At 42.7% G+C, this 20,309-nt stretch overlaps 1 protein-coding gene across 1 annotated transcript in view; it reads right to left on the bottom strand.

The window, feature by feature from the left end:
- Positions 1-6,495: 6,495 nt before the first annotated feature.
- adamts3 (ADAM metallopeptidase with thrombospondin type 1 motif, 3) overlaps positions 6,496-20,309 on the bottom strand; it is a 121,820-nt gene continuing 108,006 nt past the window's right edge. The window contains exons 17-22 of the mRNA XM_061072216.1: positions 19,317-19,480; positions 16,046-16,202; positions 14,824-14,956; positions 12,436-12,643; positions 11,498-11,615; positions 6,496-9,555 (exon numbers count right to left, since the gene is read on the bottom strand). Of these exons, the coding sequence (XP_060928199.1) occupies positions 9,086-9,555; positions 11,498-11,615; positions 12,436-12,643; positions 14,824-14,956; positions 16,046-16,202; positions 19,317-19,480 (1,250 nt within the window). The 3' untranslated portion in view covers positions 6,496-9,085. The remainder of the gene's footprint in view (positions 9,556-11,497; positions 11,616-12,435; positions 12,644-14,823; positions 14,957-16,045; positions 16,203-19,316; positions 19,481-20,309) is intronic.

The following is a 20,309-nucleotide window of genomic DNA, read 5'->3' on the forward strand; positions in this document are numbered from 1 at the left end:
CGGCCACTGGGACGGATTCCTGCTTCGGCTGAACAGGCGGCAAATTCTGTCAAAATAACCAGTCGATGATTCCACCCGACTGGAAACAGAGTCGCCACGTCGATGAAATATGAAATCAGCCATAAACGCTTTATTTTCTTTGTCAGGAGATGGCTCCTGTGTCGTGTTGCTGAATCCAGATCTTCATTTATGTATCAAATCAAATCAAATAAAATCAAAGTTTATTGTCCTTCTTCTCCTTAGCACTTATAACATAGGTGTGATCCAATCACATTGGTGCATGTGAAATTCTTGGGACCTGGTAGGCAGCATCTACAACGTATAACATAGTAAAATGAAGCAGCAGTTTACAGGATGAAGGAGTGGGAAATATTAAAATAAATAATATGAATATATGTGAAGTAAGTACCTATTAAGTGTGACCTGTGATCTTGTGACCTGGCAGGCAATATCTACTTAGTAGACGGGCTTTACAAAATAAAAAAAGACATACCATATAACATATAACATAAAACATATAACATAGCAAAATGAAGCAGCAGTTTACCGGGTGAAGGAGTCGGGGATATTAAATTAAAAAATATGAATATATATGTAGTAAGTACGCAGTGAGTGGGACCTGTCATCTTGTGACCTGGCAGGCAAGGGCTTTACAAAATAATTTAAAAAAATAACATACCATATAACATATAACCTTTAACATATAACATATAACATATAACATATAACATATAACATATAACATATAACATATAACATATAACATCTAACATATAACATATAACATATAACATATAACATATAACCTCTAACATATAACATATAACATATAACATATAACATATAACATATAACCTCTAACATATAACCTCTAACATATAACATATAACATATAACATATAACATATAACATATAACATATAACATATAACATATAACATATAACCTCTAACATATAACATATAACATATAACATATAACATATAACATATAACATATAACATATAACATATAACATATAACATATAACCTCTAACATATAACATATAACATATAACATAGAAAAATGAAGCAGCATTATTCATAAAAAGCTTTAATATGTATTTTGATCTGTTAGGTCAGGACAGGTCAAACGTTCAGGACAGAGTGGATCAGTGGTGAGTTCAGGGTCGAGTCCTGGATCTCCTCCCTGGTGGATGAACCCAGTAAACCTCCAGTTGAAGATGGGAAAGGTCTCAGAGTCCATCTGGCAAATAAACCCTCTTCTGAAAATCCTTCAGTCCCAGTCAGCAGGAACTCTCTGAGCAGTTCAACCCTGTGTTGCTGCCTGCTGTTGGATTTATAGTGTTTTATGCTGTAGCTTGTTTTTGTCATCTTCTCTTTTCATTGTGTATTTTCCATTCTTCCTCTTTACTCTACTGGTTGTTTGTCTCTGTGTGTCGGGCCCTGTGATATGAATGGATCATATTCTTTTAAAGTGTAATATTTAGAGTGGTGTATAAATATAAATTGGCTGAAACGAGAATCACTCAGGTAAAGAGGGAGCTCTTCAAACCGGCACTTGATGGGAGTAAATGTGTTTCTCTCTCGTCTCTGGACACAGAGTCGTTCTTCTTCCTCACCAGCTCTGTGATGGTTAATGACCCTGAACTCCAGCACCAGTAGATAAGTCAGGTGTGGTTCTGCAGCAGGTGGATGTTCACACTTATGTTCTGAGACCTGGGATCTATCGGTCCAGGAGGGTGAGAAACCTGTCAAGATGCCAGGAAAGTCAAACCTCAGCTCCCGTCACGTTTCTGCTGCTTCGCTGGAAGCTGCCACCCGAGTGCAGAGCAAGTCCACGGTTTGTCAGCTCGCAGGAGAAAAGCTCATCAGTCACAGCGGCTTGTGGCTCCGAGCGGCGTGAGCAGCACGATGAGACCGATCTGAACCGTGGCTCTGACGTCAAGCTGCTGCTCCTCGTGTTCGGCTCCTCAGGAACCACATGGAGCAGGAGGAGACATCGGGAAACAGGCTCAGTTTATCTCGGTCAAGCTGCCGTCAGATCAATTAACGTCCACGTGGCTCTAATGAGACTGGACCACGTCTGTCACTTCCTGGTTCGCTCACAGAGACTGTGTGGAGACTCCACTGTCTCCTGACATCTCCCAGAACGAGTCCGAGGCTCACAGGAGCTGAAGCCTGCAGCCGTGGGACTTTCTCCGAGACGTTCTAATGATCTGTGGAGAAGTTGCTGCTCTCGTCTCCTCGGTGAAGAGAAGCCGCGGGCGGGAATCAGAATCATTTCTGGAACAAAGTCGGCTTATGGCACAAATATTTGGGATTTTCTTTCCCTTCACAATCGTCTCCCGGAGGAAATCCATTCTCCATCTAATCCCATTGAACTGAGAGAAAAGAGACCGCAGCAATAAAAAGGAAGAATTAAATGTCAGTGGCACATAATCTGGATCCTTAGTGAGGTTAGAGAAGCAAAGCAGACTAATCCACTATGAACTATTGTTGTAGATTGATATAATATTTATGAACTGTCGTTAACACCACTGGGATTTTCTCAGTCACAGAATCCTGTGACAGACAGGAACATGCAGGGGTGGACTGGCCATCTGGCATACCGGGCATCGTCCCGGTGGGCCGTTGACCCAATGTGGGCCGGTCTGGTCCGCTATGTTGTTGTTTTTTTTTTTCTCTCTTCTTCCTCTCTAAATTCCCTCCAATTGGGCCGGCCAATTGGCTACAGAGGGCTAGCAGTGTGTTGCCAGCATCGACACATATTATTGGTCTATTGTTTGTCATTGTCAATCAATCATGGGCTGACAGGCTCAGAGAGCACCTGACAGTGCTGTCAATCACAACACAAACCAGGGGGGGGCGGGACCTCATGGCATTGGCGGGGGGAGTCGCGGGACGGGCTGCTGCTGAGACAGAAACTTAAAATGGATAATAAGAGTAAAAAACGCATCGGGAAAAAGCGCGAGAGGTTGGTCTATCCCTCCGCAGGTTCACCTTCAGAAATCTTGTTACGACTTTTACTTCCTCTAGAATAGGATAAGAGACAGTGTCTTATTTTGTGTGCCTAGATCTGGTTTCCCTTTGCTGAGTTATCATAAGGGGCATTGTGTATCACTCATGCTACTGATGAGAGGTCCATGTTTAGTGATATTTACAGAATGTTTTAGTGGTTATACTGCGGTTTATTAATGTTCTTGGGCAGACACAAGAGGCACTTGTTTATAGTTAATTCTTTGTTGTCTCTAGATGCACTGGTCCATTACTATTTGAACCTCAGCATCTAGGGTTCAAAATTGGTAAAATTATACATTATATGCATATTGTTGTTGTAATTTTTCAGTCAGTTGAGATAAATCTTGAGGAGAAACATTTTGGGTTGTTTTGTGTCTGTATAGGCCTACTATAAAAAGCACTTTGCATTTTTAATTTTAGTACTTGTACTTTTACTTTTGATACTTAAGTACATTTCAACACCAGATACTTTTGATACTTAAGTACATTTCAACACCAGATACTTTTGATACTTAAGTACTTTTAATATGAGCTACTTTAAGACTTTTACTCAAGTCACCCTGGGCCTGCCCTTTTGGGCTGGGCTTCAGCTGCAGATCTAAAGGCTGCTTCCAGGGGCATGGGGCCCTCAGCCTTTGTTTTCCTTTGCTTCTGCACCTTACAACATACATCACACCATATTTTCACACATCCAAACACTGTTAACACCACTGACGCGTAACATATTTTACACATCCCACTACATAGTTAGAGCTATCTTGATTTGGAGTTAAATAAATTTACTTTTGGCTTGAGAGGTTTGTGTGTGGCCTCCCTTCTTGTTGCCATCTTTGAGCTAGGTGGTAACAGTAGTATGCATGAGAGAAGACGCCGCGAGATTTATGGACTTCTATGTGGTGTCCGCTGATAATGTAGTGGGCTGGTCTGGACAGACAATGCCAGGGCTGAATTTTTGTCCCAGTCCACCCCTGGGAACATGTGATCAGTCTCCACATGTCAGAGTTTTGTTGATTTTCTCACTCGACCTGTGTTAACTTTGTGTTTGTTGTGAGACTTCATTGATGTTTGTCACTCATCAGTTTTTCTCGCCACTCGGTCGACTTTCCAACAGGAAGTGTTGTTGATGCTGTTTGTCCGAACTGTTCAAACGTTACTGAGGAAGAGATCTTCCTCTTCATCGTCACCATCTCCAGCCGACATTGAGGTATCACATCCGGCCCGGGTGTTCGATTCCCTCCCTGGTGTGTTGGACCTGAGCCTCATTATTGTTCCTGTTTCCAGTTTGTCTCGAACTCTTGTGACCAGCGTTCTTCCCTCGTGTTGTTTTTTTGTGGAAGAAGCTTCTCTTGACCTGAGGTTAAATCCCCCGTCAGGTTCCAACCCTCTGGCCCGGCGGCTCGATGCCGGACCACATCCGCACGCTTCTGTTTGACCTGTTAATGGCAGCGAGTGGATTAGAATTCAGAGTCAAATTCCATTTCTGGATGATTAAGAAAAAAATAAGAGACTTTATTGAAGTGATTAGTTTAAATGTTGCTACTATTTGAAGAGGCTGCAGAGATTCACTCCCACAAAAACCACTGAGTGTCTCATCAGGAAGAATCACTGACGTAACCTCGTGTCTCCGATTCCTCTCGTCATCCATCTGCCTCTCATTCATCCTGACGAGTACATGTTACTGTGTCTTATTGTGTTTCCTGTATTCTGATGTATATTTGTACAGGGGTTTAACTCGAGCTATAATTAGTCTCATTGTTGTGTGCGACTGTGTGAGCAGCTGCATTTTCATTCACTGCAGTTTCGATTGGAACAGGAAGAACAGCTTTGAATCCATAAAGCCTGTAAATAACACGTAATAATGTGCGTGTGATCCACAGAGAATCAAACCGTGCGTCACAGTCCAGATTTTAATAAACGTGACTGAAGGTTTTTAATCGAAGATGTGATTATTTCAGAAGAACCTCATTTATGCAATTATGTGTAATATCTCAGGTTTCATTATTGTAATTAAATAACTTACACTACAAACGTAAAACCCACCGTATGGATTATTATAAATCAATACGGCATCAAGACCGACGCAGCAGCTGTTAAATAGATCACACACGGCTTCCACTGTAATAACACGGTGCTAAAGTGGATTAGAGATAATATCTACAAAACTCGACTGTTACTCATTACAGCTAAAAGGTCAGTCCACTTAGATTCATAACAGATTTCACACACTCATAGATGCAAATACCTGAAATAAACCTGATTTTCTCACCGAGGAAATGAAGAAAATTCTCCTTGTTTTGGATTAAATATCATTTTTCCTCCTCCCACTCGGTTCCATGTAAACAACACATTTTTGTGTAATGAAAAACAAAACCCACAGACAAACAGACGGGGTGAAAACATAACCTCCTGGGTGGAGGTAATACTGAAAACAATTGTTCAGATGGTCTCTGTTTATTTTGTGGACTTTTTGTAATAACTTTCCTCCCAGATCAACATTTTAAAATTCGTTTATAACAACAACAAACAGGGTTCGACCCTCATTTCCTCTCCCTGAAGCTGTGATATGAGATATGAGATATGAGATATGAGATATGAGTGTTTCTTACAGACGGAGACACGTGAGGACAAGATGAGGGACGTCTTTTACCTCTCATGTGTCCCGGACGTCCTTCACTCAGCTGACGACCTCTGACCTGCTTCAGCTTCACAATAAAACAAAACCCTGTGTGTGAAGTACTTTCATTGTGAAGCTCCACACATGAATTCACTCAGCTCCTCCTCCTGCTCCGTCTCGTCACGACAGACTCGTGAACTCAGCCTGAAAACGACATAATTCATCCTTTATAAACACAAATGAGGTTTGTTTGTGCAATGAGCAGGAAACAGAGACATGCAAACACAAGTGGTCACTTCCAGGACATCCAGGACATCCAGGACACTTCCAGGACACTTCCAGGACATCCAGGACACTTCCAGGACACCACACATTGTGCATTGGCTTGGTTTGGTTTGATGTCCAATCAGCAGCGAAGTGTATAAATGGTTTTTAAAGTTCTCTACAGATGTGCTCCTCCAGTTTGGTGTGTGTGCAGCTGAAGATTTTGGAAGCAGCTGTTTCCTTTAAATATAAGGTGTTTAAACTTGTGTTTTTTCACTAAAATCACCAAATTTATTTCCGGTTCAACACAAATCTGTTGCAGACTTTATACACAAACACAAAAACCCGTCGACACAGCCTCACGTCTCCTTTGAGGCCTCAGCTCTGGGCCTCACAGACGCTGCAGATGAAATCAGAAACACAACTCTGGGTAGTTGATCATATCTTTTATTGCTATGTGCTCCCCATTACAACAAACAGTATCAGTAGTGTACACTTCGATCTACACAAATACATGGAAAAGCAGATAGAGCAGAGAGTGTGTGACGGTCAGGTCACATGGGTAGTACGGGGGGGGGGGTCGGGGGTCGGTACAGTACATGGAGGATCCTGTGCAGTAATATCTGTCTGAGGCTCAGGGATTGTCAACGAAACACCTAGGACGTGTAACAGGGGGGGGGGGATGTCCAACGGGTAGGAAAACTACACACAGCATCAAAAACAACGTTACTGCTTCTACACTAGTTATGTTTTACTGGTTATAATAAAGCACTGGTCTCAGTACGCGTTGGCTTCTTCCTACGAAACAGCTGCGAGAAAAAAAACAGCTTTCTGACAAAAACATCTCAACGTGGAGCTTGTAAATTTACATCTAAATTCTTTGCAGAAAAAAACAATGTCATCATCTAGTCTATCGCGTGTTTTTATTTAAAAAACAGAAATCCAGTTCAAATGAGAAAATGTGGATGAAAAACAAGTCGATCAGGTTTCAATGGTTTATCGGCTGCAGCTTATTGATCAGGTCCTCACATGCTGTCGGAACAAAGAAGGACCTTTTCACTTTCAATAAATATTCATGTACTCAATGCTATATACATGTACTATACATCGGCACACAGGAGTGAGTGTGAGTAGTTGCGAAACTATTTCTGAAAACACCAATCTGTGTTTTTTTTTGCTATTGCAGTCAGATGCATGGTGGTTGTGAGGAAATCCTTTAAATAAATAGCTTTTCTCTTCGGAACCTTTCACCATTAAAAAGCCATTCGGTAAATAACAACGTTCCACATACAGTAAAAAGTCTTGAAAGTCCAGCTTCTTGTTCCCGGAAAACACAAAACGTACAACAGAGCCTGGAACGGGCCCGAAGCTCCATTAAGCAGATTTTTGATCTATAAATTATATTTAAATAAGTGTGTGATGTGAAGATGTCTGAACCCGGAGTGAAACGTCCGCCTCTGCAGTTCCACACGGCGTCTAACATTAGAACATAGAGCAGGTAACCGGAGAAGATGGTGGAAAACATCAAGCAGCTGATGAGCCACAGATTTTTCCCGAGCAGCTGGTGGAGACCAACTCCGGAGCTAAAAGTGAAACAAGTATCTGACAGAGATGAGAAATAGTGGGAGGTGCTGTTTCCTCTGAGCAGGAAACAAGCAGATGCTTTCAGGTCTGTTTCCTTAGTGGTCAAAAATTGCTTAATGCAGCTTTATTGTGTGTTTGAATGTGTCGCTGTAGAAACTCCATCATTCCAGGGTATTTCAGGGATGTTTGTGTGTTTCCAGTTCATGTGAAAGAGAAGCACACGTTGGATGAATGGTAATTTCTCAGCTGAACAAGAGTCTACTGTAAGAAACATATAGCATTGAGAACAGTTCCCTACGTAGTTCCCTTCTTTAACTCGAAGCTCGATGCTTCTAAAAGGAAAAGTTCCCCTCGTGTTAATATTCTGAATGTGAAGCTACAATCTTTGGTGTTTTTACTCATAAGTAAAACAAGAGATATCAAACTTCCGTCCTCCAGCTGTTTCTTTATGCTGATCTCGTCTTTAGCTTCATATTTAGTTTGCACCCACGAGTGGATTCAATCTTCTGCTTTGACTCATCGTTAGTTATGGGAGAATATTTCCCAAAATGTTTTAAATATTCAGTCAAACAGCAGAATTGATTCATCCATCGTTTTGCTGCTGAAACATTCAGAGGAATTTCCGTTATTCTTGATTTTATTAAAACGGGTGTTTGAAAGTATCCTTAGCTTTTCTTTAAAATTTTATAATACTGATATTTTCATGTACAGTATTTACAGGAACCTTTATAAATACCCATTTCCATAACACATAAGGAGTGCCACTCAACAGACATCGCTGGATATAAAAACAACTATACAACTAAAGCCATCGTGCTCATGGTCTTCACTGGAGCATTCTGACTCTGGCTCTGGATGAGCAGCGACCACACGACTGCATTTGTATATTTTGGCAAGAAAATGGCTGTAACATTAAAGTGAAAAGGGATTTTCAGCTGTATCAGACGATTTGTTCTGTATCTCTGAAAAGAGGAATCTCACTGTGAGATCCACGAACAAGACGCAGAGGGATTCATTAGTTTAGACAAAGTGTGCAGGGTTATTAAAAACATCTAAATGTGGGATTTAGTTTAGGAAACTGGCCAATGTGAGAATTAATGTTGTGTTTGGATTCTTTTTTTACAAGAAGACAAAAAGACAACACTTCACACTCTGGTTCAAGACCAGAGATGAGGCCAATCAGAGAGGAGATGACAGTACAGGTGTCGTGAAGGAGATCTTCATCCCTCTTTGACTGGAATTAAGATTTTCATTATGATATAAACGTGTGAGGGAGTTTGTAGCAGATTCAGGCGTCTTTATGAATATTAAACTGTCCTTTGGTTCTTTTGTTTCCTCAGTTTTTCATTTGACACAGCGGAAAATCCCCGTCAGTCCTCGTGGCCCTTCACCTGAAAGGATCTGAACATCTAGCGTTGAGGTGAAGGGTCACACCAGCTTTGGGGTGGAGCCTGACGGAGCTCAGGAGTTCTGGGGCAGAAATGGAAAACGTGAACAAAGTGAACCAGCACTTTTCTCGGGGGTGTTTTTTTGGGCTGAAGCCTCAGGAAGGAGCCGGATGAGCTTCTGTGCATTAGGAGTCCTGAGGGGAAGCGTTCACTTTCATCTCTCCACCTCGGAGTACGCTGTCGGCCACCGGCGATCTGTGGAGCTGCTCGACCTCTGACCCTCGCCGGGATCTGCCGGGGGAGACGGCGCCATGGCGGGCAGCTTCCTGCCGGGGAGGGCCATGTGTCTCGGGGCCCGTCTGAGCGCCGCGGTGATCTTCGACGGGGGGGGTTTCCTGAGCGGAGCGGGGGTGCTGGTGTGTTTCCCGGCTGACGTGACGGATCCTTGTTTCCCGCCGCGGGTGGCGTTGGCTGCGACCGACGCTGTGAGCGTCTCCAGCAGCTGGGAGGCGGAGCCGAAGCGGACGTGCTCCTCCGTCTCGGCCGCCTCGGAGAACATGGTGAGGGAGCCGGTGCGCCGGCTGCAGGAGTCGCAGCACAGCTTGTTGTAGCCCGGGATCGAACAGTACCGGGCCAGGACCTCCATCTGGCAGAAGATGGATTTGTCCCCGTTACACGGCTCGTCTGAAAGGTGAAGAGCAAACAGGGTGAGAAGCTGCCGTGGACCTGGAAGGAGATCAGAGCAGATTTCACCCGGAGCTCATTCATCTGCTGCTGGACTCGTGTGAACCTGGTGAATTCACGTCGCTGCAGTCTGAGCCTCTCATGCAGGTCGGACTCCACAGTGAGAGTTTGTTCTCCTACAGCTGCTCTCACAACACTCTGATAATAAAATGTGTTCAGGCTGCTTCAGAATCTTAGAACAGCAGCTGCTGCTCTCCAACTGATTTTTTTTTTTTTTTTTTTTTTTGACCTTTATTTAACCAGGAAAGTCCCATTGAGATTAAAAACCTCTTTTTCGAGGGAGTCCTGGCCAAAAGGCAGCAACAAATAACATATGTACACTCACAATATTACACTCACAACATATAAACAGAAATTAAAATGATAAAAAACAGTTACAAATAAATTAAAATTCATAAAAAACATCTGCAAGTAAAAGAAGTGGTCTGAAATGATCTCATCGTAGATTTAAAAGCGTTCAAAGAAATCATTTCGGTTAATTTAAAATCTTTTTGCAGCCAGTTCCATGTGGTGGGAGCAGAGTGGACGAATGCCCTTTTTCCTGATTCAGTGCGGGCCAATGGAACTAACAAAAGCATCTGATTGTTTGAGCGCAGACTGTAAGAAGCAACACTTTTCTGTGTGATTAAATTACAAATATATGATGGCAGTAGCCCAAGCATGGCCTTATAAATAAAAGTGCACCAATGTCCCAGCCTCCTGGTGGACAAAGAGGGCCAACCCACTCGAGAATACAATTCACAGTGATGGGTCAGGGCTCTACAGTTAGTGATAAACCTCAGAGAAGCATGGTAAACAGCATCAATCTTATGCTTTCAACTCCATTGTAATGCTACAGATCTTTTGTTAGTAGACTGGGTCTGAAACTGTCAGACTTTAAAGGAGACATATTATGCCCATCTTACCACAGTTGATATGGTTCCTTGGGGTCTTAATGAAATGTCTGAAACATATTTTGGTCAAAATACCACAAGGATCATTTAAAACAGCAGCCTTTTTACCCTGTCTAAAACAGCCCTCCTCTGATTGACCTGTTTTGAGTTTTTGGGACGGTAGACAAGCCAGATACCCAAATTAACGTGTAGAAGCACTACAAAAGTGGAATTTTCATAAAATGCCTCCTTTAAATAATGAATACGACCTCACGTTGTGTCGCTTTAACGTCGTTAATAGTGTTTTCTGAGCAGGTTTGATTTGTTGTTTGAGCCCTCAGAGCCACCGTCCTTACACACGTCTTCAAAATGCCCTTTGAGGACATGGACTGGTCTCAGTGTGAAGACATCACGGCTGCAGAGTGTTTAACTGACGTCAACTGAAATAGACTCGGGAGCGATCAGGACAATTTCACAGCTCCTTTGATTTTCTGTTTTTAAAGAAGTGTGACGACAAACGAACTCGTCCTCACGTCTTCTCTCTCCTGCTGCCAAGCTTCAGATCGCACAGAATAATAAAACGCATCAGACTCAGGTTGGAAGGAAAGATGTAAACACTAAACAGTGACCACTGACACATGAGAGGCTCAGACTGGGAGCAGATCTGAATGTCTGGCTCGGTCTCAGAGGGACTGAGTCCAGCTTCACTCAGGCAGTGTTCCAACCCTCAGACACTTTGGTATCAAAGCCGTGGACATCAGAGAGAGACGTCTCCACGAGTCCAACCCGCTGCAGAGACAGTGTTCAGAACAAATCCCTTCAGAGATCTGCTGTTTGTCCTTTGAGGGAAACTTACGAACAAACATAAATTGATTTATTTCTCTTTGATAAGTTTCAAGGCTGATCCAAGACAACACTAATGCACTTCTGAGTGCCGTCCTTTTAGCACAAGTGCTTTTACTCTGGAGGAGAAAAGAAAGTGGAGAATGCTTTTCTCCTGACGTCCTCACCGTGACAGGCTCCGGGTCGGCAGGATCTCACGTTCTCAGGTTTCTCTCCGGTGCACTGGTCTCCGATCCGGCAGGTGACCAGACGCCGCTCCATCCCCTCGCCACAGGTCACGGAGCACTGAGGACGACAGGGGACAGACAGAGTCACTCAGGAGCAGATCATCAGGACACAGGGAGGACACAGAGGACATGATGCAGGCAGGACACATTGTCACTTTCTAACAATACGTCTGGAACTCTGGAGAAACTCTTTGTTTGCTGCATCTTGTCCAAACTTTTCTGGACATTATCCACATTCTGTCTTTCAGGCTTTTGGCCGAACTTCTCCCCAATTTTCAACCAATTATAATCAGAGTTTCTACTATAATAAAATCAACTTTTCACATGGATTTGTAAACTATATCCATCAGTTTTCGGACGTTTTTAATCAATAACGTCCACTTTGTGCTGAGCAGGTTTGTGGAAGAGAAAAAGTTTTTCCTTATTAACGGGACTTCTGTTTTTCTTTTGGGCACAAACATCTTCTAGTTCTTGTTTAATTGCATCTCTCCGTGACAGCAGCCTTTTCAAGTGTGAGCCTCTGATAACAGGTGCAGCAGGAATGTTTCTCTCCTCCAGACGTGATAGGACACTTTACACAAACTAGTCTGAAACAAGCTCCACCTGGCCTCATTTAGAAATAGAAAAAGATTAAATAAAACTTTGAACCATGGGTGTTTGGGATGTGCAAACCCTGCAGCAACAATCACAGGATGGATGCAGTCGAAGCAGCTAATAAGCAATTCATCTTAGCTGGAGCTGAGTGTTTTTAGAGTCTGTTCCCGGTGAATATGAATGTGGAGCGAAATCTCCTCTGAAAATCTGTTTCCTCCTTGAACCTGAATCCGAGCACAAGAGTTGAAATTAAATATGATATAATATATATTTGGGTACTGAACCTCCGACCAGGCGCCGCTCCTCCACTGCGCCGGACACGGGACCCGGTTGCACGGCCTCCGGCTCTCGGGCTTCTCTCCGCTGCAGTACTTGCTGTGCACCGAGCGGTTGGAGCTGTCGTGGAGCAGCTGGACGCAGCGCACCGTCCGGATCTGGAAACCCAGGCTGCTGCAGGTTTTGGTGCAATACTCCCAATCGTCTGAGATCCACCTGCAGAAACATGAGGAAGATCACTGAGGAGCCACAGGAAGTGATGCAGAGTATGAATATTGTTATTGAGACCATAGATTTATATATAAAGGCTAGATGTCTCGTCTGCGTTGCCGGCCAACGGAAACGAACGTTCGCACATGGCGGCCATCTTGCTAGGGGGCATCTCCCTCCATAGGTATAAACACTAGACGACTTGGCCGCGTTGCCGGCCAACGGAGCCGGACGTCACCACATGGCGGCCATCTTGCATCGGGAAGCTCGCTCACCCATAACATTTTGTTGGTAGTGGTAAATAACCATCCGATTTTTAAACGGTCTGGTTTGTTATAAATGTCAGAGATGTAGTTATGACACTGCATAAATTGTAAATTTTTTTTTAGAAAATAACATAATTATTCATAAGTATGCAGTGTCATATCTACATATCTGATGTTTATAACAAACCAAATTGTTTAAAAATCGGTTGAAAATTGAGCAAGTTATGGTTATTTACCACTACCAACACAATGTTATGGGTGAGAGAGCTGCCCGGAACCAAGATGGCCGCCATGTGCGGACGTTCGTCTCCGTTGGCCGGCAACGCAGACGAGACATCTAGTCTTTATATATAAATCTATGATTGAGACGAGTGGAAAGAGAGGAAATACTCGAGAAGAAAGAACCAACAAAACCAAAATGAAGGCTACAGGAAGTTTTTTAAAGATTTGACTTTCAAACAATCGCTCTTCTCTGGCTGACGTCATCTGTCGTGAACATTTGAAGAGACTGGTGTCGACCAATCAGAGTCCAGTATTGTGATGACGACAGGACGTGCGTATGTCAGACAAACTTCTTTAAACCCTAAATTACAAAGTGGAACCAAAACTAACAGATCAAATGAAAGTAGGGAACAAACAGCTGCTGAGTTCATCTCTTCAGTTCCAGTCTGTTCTTGTTTCTTGCTCCTGATGTTTTTCCTACATTCTGTTGCCTGAACTCTGAGTTTGGACTCTTCTTCATGCCCGTCCACCTGGGCTCCATCAGTCTGTTGGATTAACTTCTCCGTGTTCTGTATTCCAGGTTCTGTGGAACACGCCCCCAGCACCGAGGTCTAATCTCTGAAGTTGGCCGCTCGCCTCCTGCACATTTGAGATTTCTGAACTTCCCTCTCATCTTCGCTGGTTTTATATCCTCCACCGCTAATCAGCTTATATTCATCCATCTCCATTCCCCCCCCCCCCCCCCGCAGGCCTCTTCCTGTCATGACCCTGCACTCAGGCTCCATCACCTCCGCCCACACGCTGATCTCATCACAACTTCCTCTTCACACTCTCACCTTCCCACAGTTTGCAGGATCCCCGACAAGCAGCCGAGGTGTGACTCTCACTGTGTTTCTCTCCCGCGTGATCTCCTCTCTTTATTTAATCACTCGGTTGAATATCAAACCGATGAATCCCTGAACTCCCCCCCGACCTGCAGTGCAGACAGAACGTATTGATGAAACTGGACCTGTCCTCCGTGCAGGAGATTTCAGGCTTAACAGAGTAAAAACCCTCCCGTGTGTGAGCCTCTTGTTATCGACCTGCTCTCGGCCTCTGGAGCTTCGAGTCTCCTTCACAAGCTAATGAAGCGTAGCAGCAAGAATTAGAGACGAAGAGGAATCAGCTGCTGAGTTTGAGCTTTTTCTACGTTTGGTTTGACAGCTGCGTGTCCGAGGGGAAGCTGAAACCGAACAACACTCAACCAGAGCAGAAACAGGATTCAGCTGAATTCATGTCTGACAATAAGATGTGTGTCTTTGTTTTCTGATGCTAATATCAGAGCTCACACACTCTGCAGTGTAAGTAAATTGCCTCCTTAACAGTAGAGAGCTTGCTATTTATATCAAGATATCCTGTTTCCTGCTGCTTCAATCCTCCCACCACCCCCTTCAATTAATCCTTGAACACACACACGCACACACGCACACACATCATAGGCGTGTACAGATCCAGGCTGACGCTGATGTTGAGCTTTTGTTGATCACAAAGCAGATTTGGGGCCGCTAGCTGTTTGTCTGTTTTCCATTTGGACTCAACAGTGAAAAAGATGATCATCTACATTCTGCTCCTGCTGAGAGACGAGACTTCACCAGTTTGTCCTGATAGACTGAAGCTTAGTCCCAGTGGGAATCTGCTCAGAGCGCTGGCTCTACTCACTGCGGCTGGGTGCAGTCCTGCAGGTTACACATGCGGCGGATGGGCTTTGGCTTCTTGTTGGCGTCGCAGTATCCTCGATGGACCATCTTGGTGTCGCCCTTCTTTCGACAGCCGTACTTGGTGTACTGAAAGCCTGTGAGGGCCGGGGACACGTTTACATCAAACAATATAATACAATGATGAAAGAGACATTCAGCTAAATCAAGATCAAAAGCATCAGATTTGTAATATTTCGAGTTATTCTTTGATTATTGTTGATTCTAACTGTGGTGGAAACGAAATTGGCCACTTTTCAGACTTGTGTTTGTTCACATCAGAGAAGTTTGGATTGATTTGGTAATGAAAAAATAGTTTTAGTTTAAATATTTCTACTTCCTAGACTCCTGCCCAGAGTTCCCTGTGTGTGGTGATACCAACGTTTGAAAGAACATCATTTCAATCAAGATTCCTCAGTTCTGTTTTGTATTAATTCTGAAAAATGACTAAAATGAAAACTGCTGGATGTTTCTGTGACAGAATGTTTTCATCACCTTATTAAAAGTTACAGAAAATGCTTTATTGTCCTGCTGTGAGGGAAAGAATCATTTCACTGGACGTTGGACTCGTGGTTGAAGCTGCGTGAACGTTTCGTGCAACACATGGAAACATCATCCATCAAGAATCTGCAGCAGCCACTGAATTCAGTTTAATTAAAAGATAACACACGACTGTATCATTGTGTATTCACAACATGATCCCATTAACACAGCTCATTGAAAGGTAATTCATTTCCACACATCTGATTAAGCCCTGTGCAGGACCTCAATCCAGTTAAATGCACTGATAAAATAACAAAAACAAATGTAAGAATTATTCTATTTATAAAATGCAATACTATTTTATCTATATTGGTATTAATTAACCATATTTGCTTACTTCCATTAAATTTCCATTGGATATAAAAGGATTAGAGCTAAAGCGCAGGTAGCTTGCTTATCGCACATTAACCGAGTCCACGTTTTTATTTAAAGCTTTAAATCATCTACTGCTTGAAAAACACAAACTGGAATAAATGAATAATAAATGAATTTAAACGGGAAAAGTCTCAGCTTGAGGATGTTTGGCAATGGAATAAAAACAAGGACATTTGTACAACAGGAGGTTTAAAGTACAGATAAATGAATTTGGTGATGAAAAAATGAATTATTCCTTTCCACTGTCCCGATGCTAATGCGTCCATTACCTCCGGCGCAGGGCTTGGAGCACGGAGACCAGCTCTTCAGAGCCCACTCGTACGTCTCCTCCTGGATCACGTTGTTGGTGTTAACGGGAACCGAGTCCTCGTGGATGATGTACTTGTACATGAGCGTGGAGCGCGTTTCATTGTCCCTCGGTATTATCTGCAAACCACAGGAAGAAAGAGAGCAAATCAAATCCCACTCCCATTATAGCATCGAGCGACGTGGTTCTGTGAAAGGACTCAAAGTGCAAATTTGTGCAAATTAAAAGCACAGTGTTTAATTCCAAGAGGCAGCGCTGACAAACAGAGAGAATTTGTCACAAGGGATAAGACTGAAGGTGTCAACACAGAGACAACAAGTGGACAGAGGTAGAGAGGACATCAGGGACATTCTCTCCCTCGTCTCCTCTCTCTCTCTCTCTCTCTGAGACACAGCTGGAATATTTCTCAGGTATAAACTCGCTGGGTGGATTAGGGAATTCAATTTGAAACGGAAGCTGCAGGCGGAAAAAACAAGGGAACCACAAATAAAAGAAGCACCGGGAGAAGCTGTGGGTTTTATAGGTTTGGGGGATTAACGCGGGATTAGACAGACACAGATTACTTCAGTTGCATAACGGAATATTCCACATGTAAGAGGAGTAAACGTCTTAATGTTCGTTTCATTCCAATTCAAGATATCATTTCATGGCGTGTGAGATTATATAATAAGGAATCAGAAAGTCTCCTTTATGACTCAGCGGCCGGGGGAGTGAGTGAGTGACGGGAGCCGAAGGAACAAAGAGGAAAGTTGATGCCAAGCCGAGTGTGAATTCTGATCGTGATTCTACCAAGAAGATTAAAACGTCCCATTTAAGAGTTCTGTCTTCTGGAGCTCGATTATAACTCTGTGGTTCTCAAACTGCGAGAAAATCACGAGCAGCTTCTCTCCTGCTTCATCAGATTCTTTTATCCACTGGGGGGAGAAAGTGGAAATTAACTTCTGTCGGATCCCGAGTTCTCAACGCCGAGTCGGCAAAAGACTTCTGACCACACAAGCATTTCCCCTGTCAGAATATATTCCTCTTTCTTTTCTTCAAGTCAAACATGAAGTGCAATCTACTGAACAAACAGCAGAGCCGGAGCCGTGAGTCCCGGCAGGAACGAAACACAACAAACTGAGTGAAGCTCAACAACTCAGTGAGAGAAAGTGGATTTATAACAAAACACAGGAATGACAGAGCTTAAAAATGCGTCCTAATTAAAGCTTTAAGGTTATTTAAGTCTTTAAGTTGTTTATTTGGGTTGTCAGAAGACGTTTTATTTTACATTTCTATGATAAGAACTGCATATTTAGCATTTCCCTGGATATGAGAAAGAAAACAACAGAGACTCATATGACATTAGAAGAATCTAAGAGTTTCCCGGTTTCTGAAACTGATTTGATTTTCCTTTGCTCATAAGTTGATCACGAACGATGTGATGAATGTCAAACTCTGCATTTGTTCTTTGTCCTTGTGCCACTTTGACATTTATATTAATACAAATACTTTCATTACAGACGTCTGCTGCGAATTAAATTTAAGCAACTCTGGCACCAAGACGTCAGAAAGAGATTTTTGAACTTTTCCCATTTGAATAAAGGTCAAGTCAACACAAACACACTGATGTCTGCTCAGTTCTCAGTTCTTAATCAAACGTGAGGGAAGAAGCAGCAGATATGAAGAGTTACTTTAATATATTAATATAAAACTAACAACATCTTAGCTAAACATTTCTGCTTCACACTCCAGAGTCTGAAGAACTTGTGTGAACTTTTCCTACTCGTACGTTAAATGGAAAAAGTTCTGACCCTGGAGCTCCTGCCTCAATTTAATATCAACTGTAAGTCAAATAGAAAGTATCTATTTAAAGGAAAATTTAATAATCATTACAATATTAAATGTAGAGTTTGACGTTCTAGGGAATTAGCTCATTTTCCTTTAGTATAATAAATTACTGTACAAAGGGGGAACTGTTAGAAAATGATGCAACCAGCAGCTCAAACATTGTTCACAAAGAAAACTGTGAAATATAAATTTAATTTGTTCAATTAAAAGATAATTATAAGGTGTTATTTTCTCCCTGACTTATGCTCTGAACTCGATAAAAACAAGCCAATCATTGTAGAAAAACCTGGTTGGAATCAGTGATGCGGTTAAATTATTTTTAATTCAGATAATAAGTTAATGAATCTTTGTTTTTCAAGCAGAAAGTCTAAAATAAACACCTGTTCTCATTCGTATCTTTGATTCTGATCTTTGAACAAACACCTTAACAAGGAGTCAGGTCATTTACTTTGTATTATCAGATCTATTTTTAATTCTTCATTAAAGCCCTGGTATAAAAAGGTGTTTTTTTTAATTGCCTTCTGTTTTTTTATTTTAAAGAATAAAACATAATGAATGAATCAGTTTTATGAAGTTTGTTCTTCTCCTCCGTCTGAATCTGAGAACTCGTCCCAACGTCTGACTTCACTCACAGACGGACAGTTCACGGCTCGGAGCAGAGACAGAGTCTCGTCCGTCCTCATCAGGGACGAATCGCTCTGTAGCTCATTGAGCTGCACGAAGCACCACAGAGACATTAAGGTCTATTATTAACCCCCCCCCCCACCCCCAGGGTCTTAGATCCCGTCATGGAGTCAGTGAGGGACAACGTGACGAGACAATGACACAGACGAAATAACCCTGAGGCTGCCGGGGGGGGGGGGGAGGAGGGAGCAGAGGTTAGCTGAGATGCTAACATTGAAACGACTCTGAGGTCGACTCTCTCGGGTGTTAAGTCCCCGATGTTCACATATTCCCCCCCCGATTGATGAATATAAATATATAAATAAATTCTCTTCCTGTTCCTGACTCTTAATGATGTCATGTCTCGTCCGGGCATCGGACACAGATCTGTAATTAGATCTCCGAGTGAAGGAAGACGTGTTATCGACTGAGATCTGTTTCAGAAGCATGTGGCCGTTAAAGCTCCGCCCCCTCGCCACACTGATTGACACATCGTCCACCTCTCTCTCACTCTCACTCTCACTCTCTCTCTCTCTCTCTCTCTCTCTCTCTCTCTCTCTCTCTCTCTCTCTCTCTCTCTCTCTCTCTCTCTCTCATCAGGTAAACTTTTACTGATCCACGATAACAAATCAAGTGGGTTTACATGTGGTTTGACTCACAAAGTGTTCAAACAAGCATCATCCTGAAACAACACTGGCTGTGGTGTGTAGCAGGAGTTGTGTGTTGTGTGTTGTGTGTATTACCAGAACCACCACGGGGTCGTGCAGGGGTCCGTCGGTGTGCAGGGTCTCCACGTCCTCCTCGATGATGTAATGCCACTCCACCCCCAGGTCGATGAAGCTCCTGGACTTCACGTCCTCTCCCTTCCCGTTGAGGATGTAATGACCCGTCGCCTGGTTCTTCACGGCTGAAACCAGTCATTAGTTACGAGTGACACAAAGTGAGAATCTCCACAAATGACCAAAGTTCTGTTCTATTCACAGAGAGAAGAAACACTTTCTAAAGAGTGACTCACGGAAGATTCAAATTAAATCACGCTGCCAAACAAGTAATTCATTAACTTTCTCTTATGTTGTGTCTTCCAGCCGCTCGGAGGTGAGAGGCTCGGAGAAAAGAGCTGGAATGAAAATGTTCATCTTCAAGGGTCTTGTTGAGATTTGACTCAATCAAAATAAAATGGAAATTGAAAAACAAGAATGCATCTAATAGGGAAAATTAGTAGCAATTAAAAAGATGCTCTTTCATAACAACTCTTGTTCCCGTCTCACACACTGAGTCTGTGTTCTGCTGAGAAAGTGACGAATCACCGGCTTGTTATAAGACTGATGGGATTCAGGACTTTAGATTCTTATAGATTCTGATCTTAAATCAATGTTTTTTTCATGCTTGTGTGAGATTTGTGGTAACTTGTTGACCATTAAAACATAACATTTTCATTTTAAGATGTTCTGCTGCTGCTCAGTTGATTTATAAGTTAAAGTTTGAGAAACTGTGGATATAAATTTGCTTTGGAAATGAAATCACACAGATTTTTATTATTAATTTCTCTCTTTTGGTTCAACAGCTGCATCAAGGTCTCAGATGAAAAGGGACGATAGTCACCATGAATCTGGTCTCATCACTAGTGGAGACCTATCATCAGACAAACAGTGTTTTGTCCTTTGTCCTCTCGTTATTCAGGAACATGTCTCTCAGTTCGAGAGCAGGTGCGATTGATTTCAGGCTCAGATCCGGCA

The sequence above is a fragment of the Limanda limanda genome, chromosome 5 (genome assembly GCF_963576545.1).
Source record: "Limanda limanda chromosome 5, fLimLim1.1, whole genome shotgun sequence".
Taxonomy (NCBI): domain Eukaryota; kingdom Metazoa; phylum Chordata; class Actinopteri; order Pleuronectiformes; family Pleuronectidae; genus Limanda; species Limanda limanda.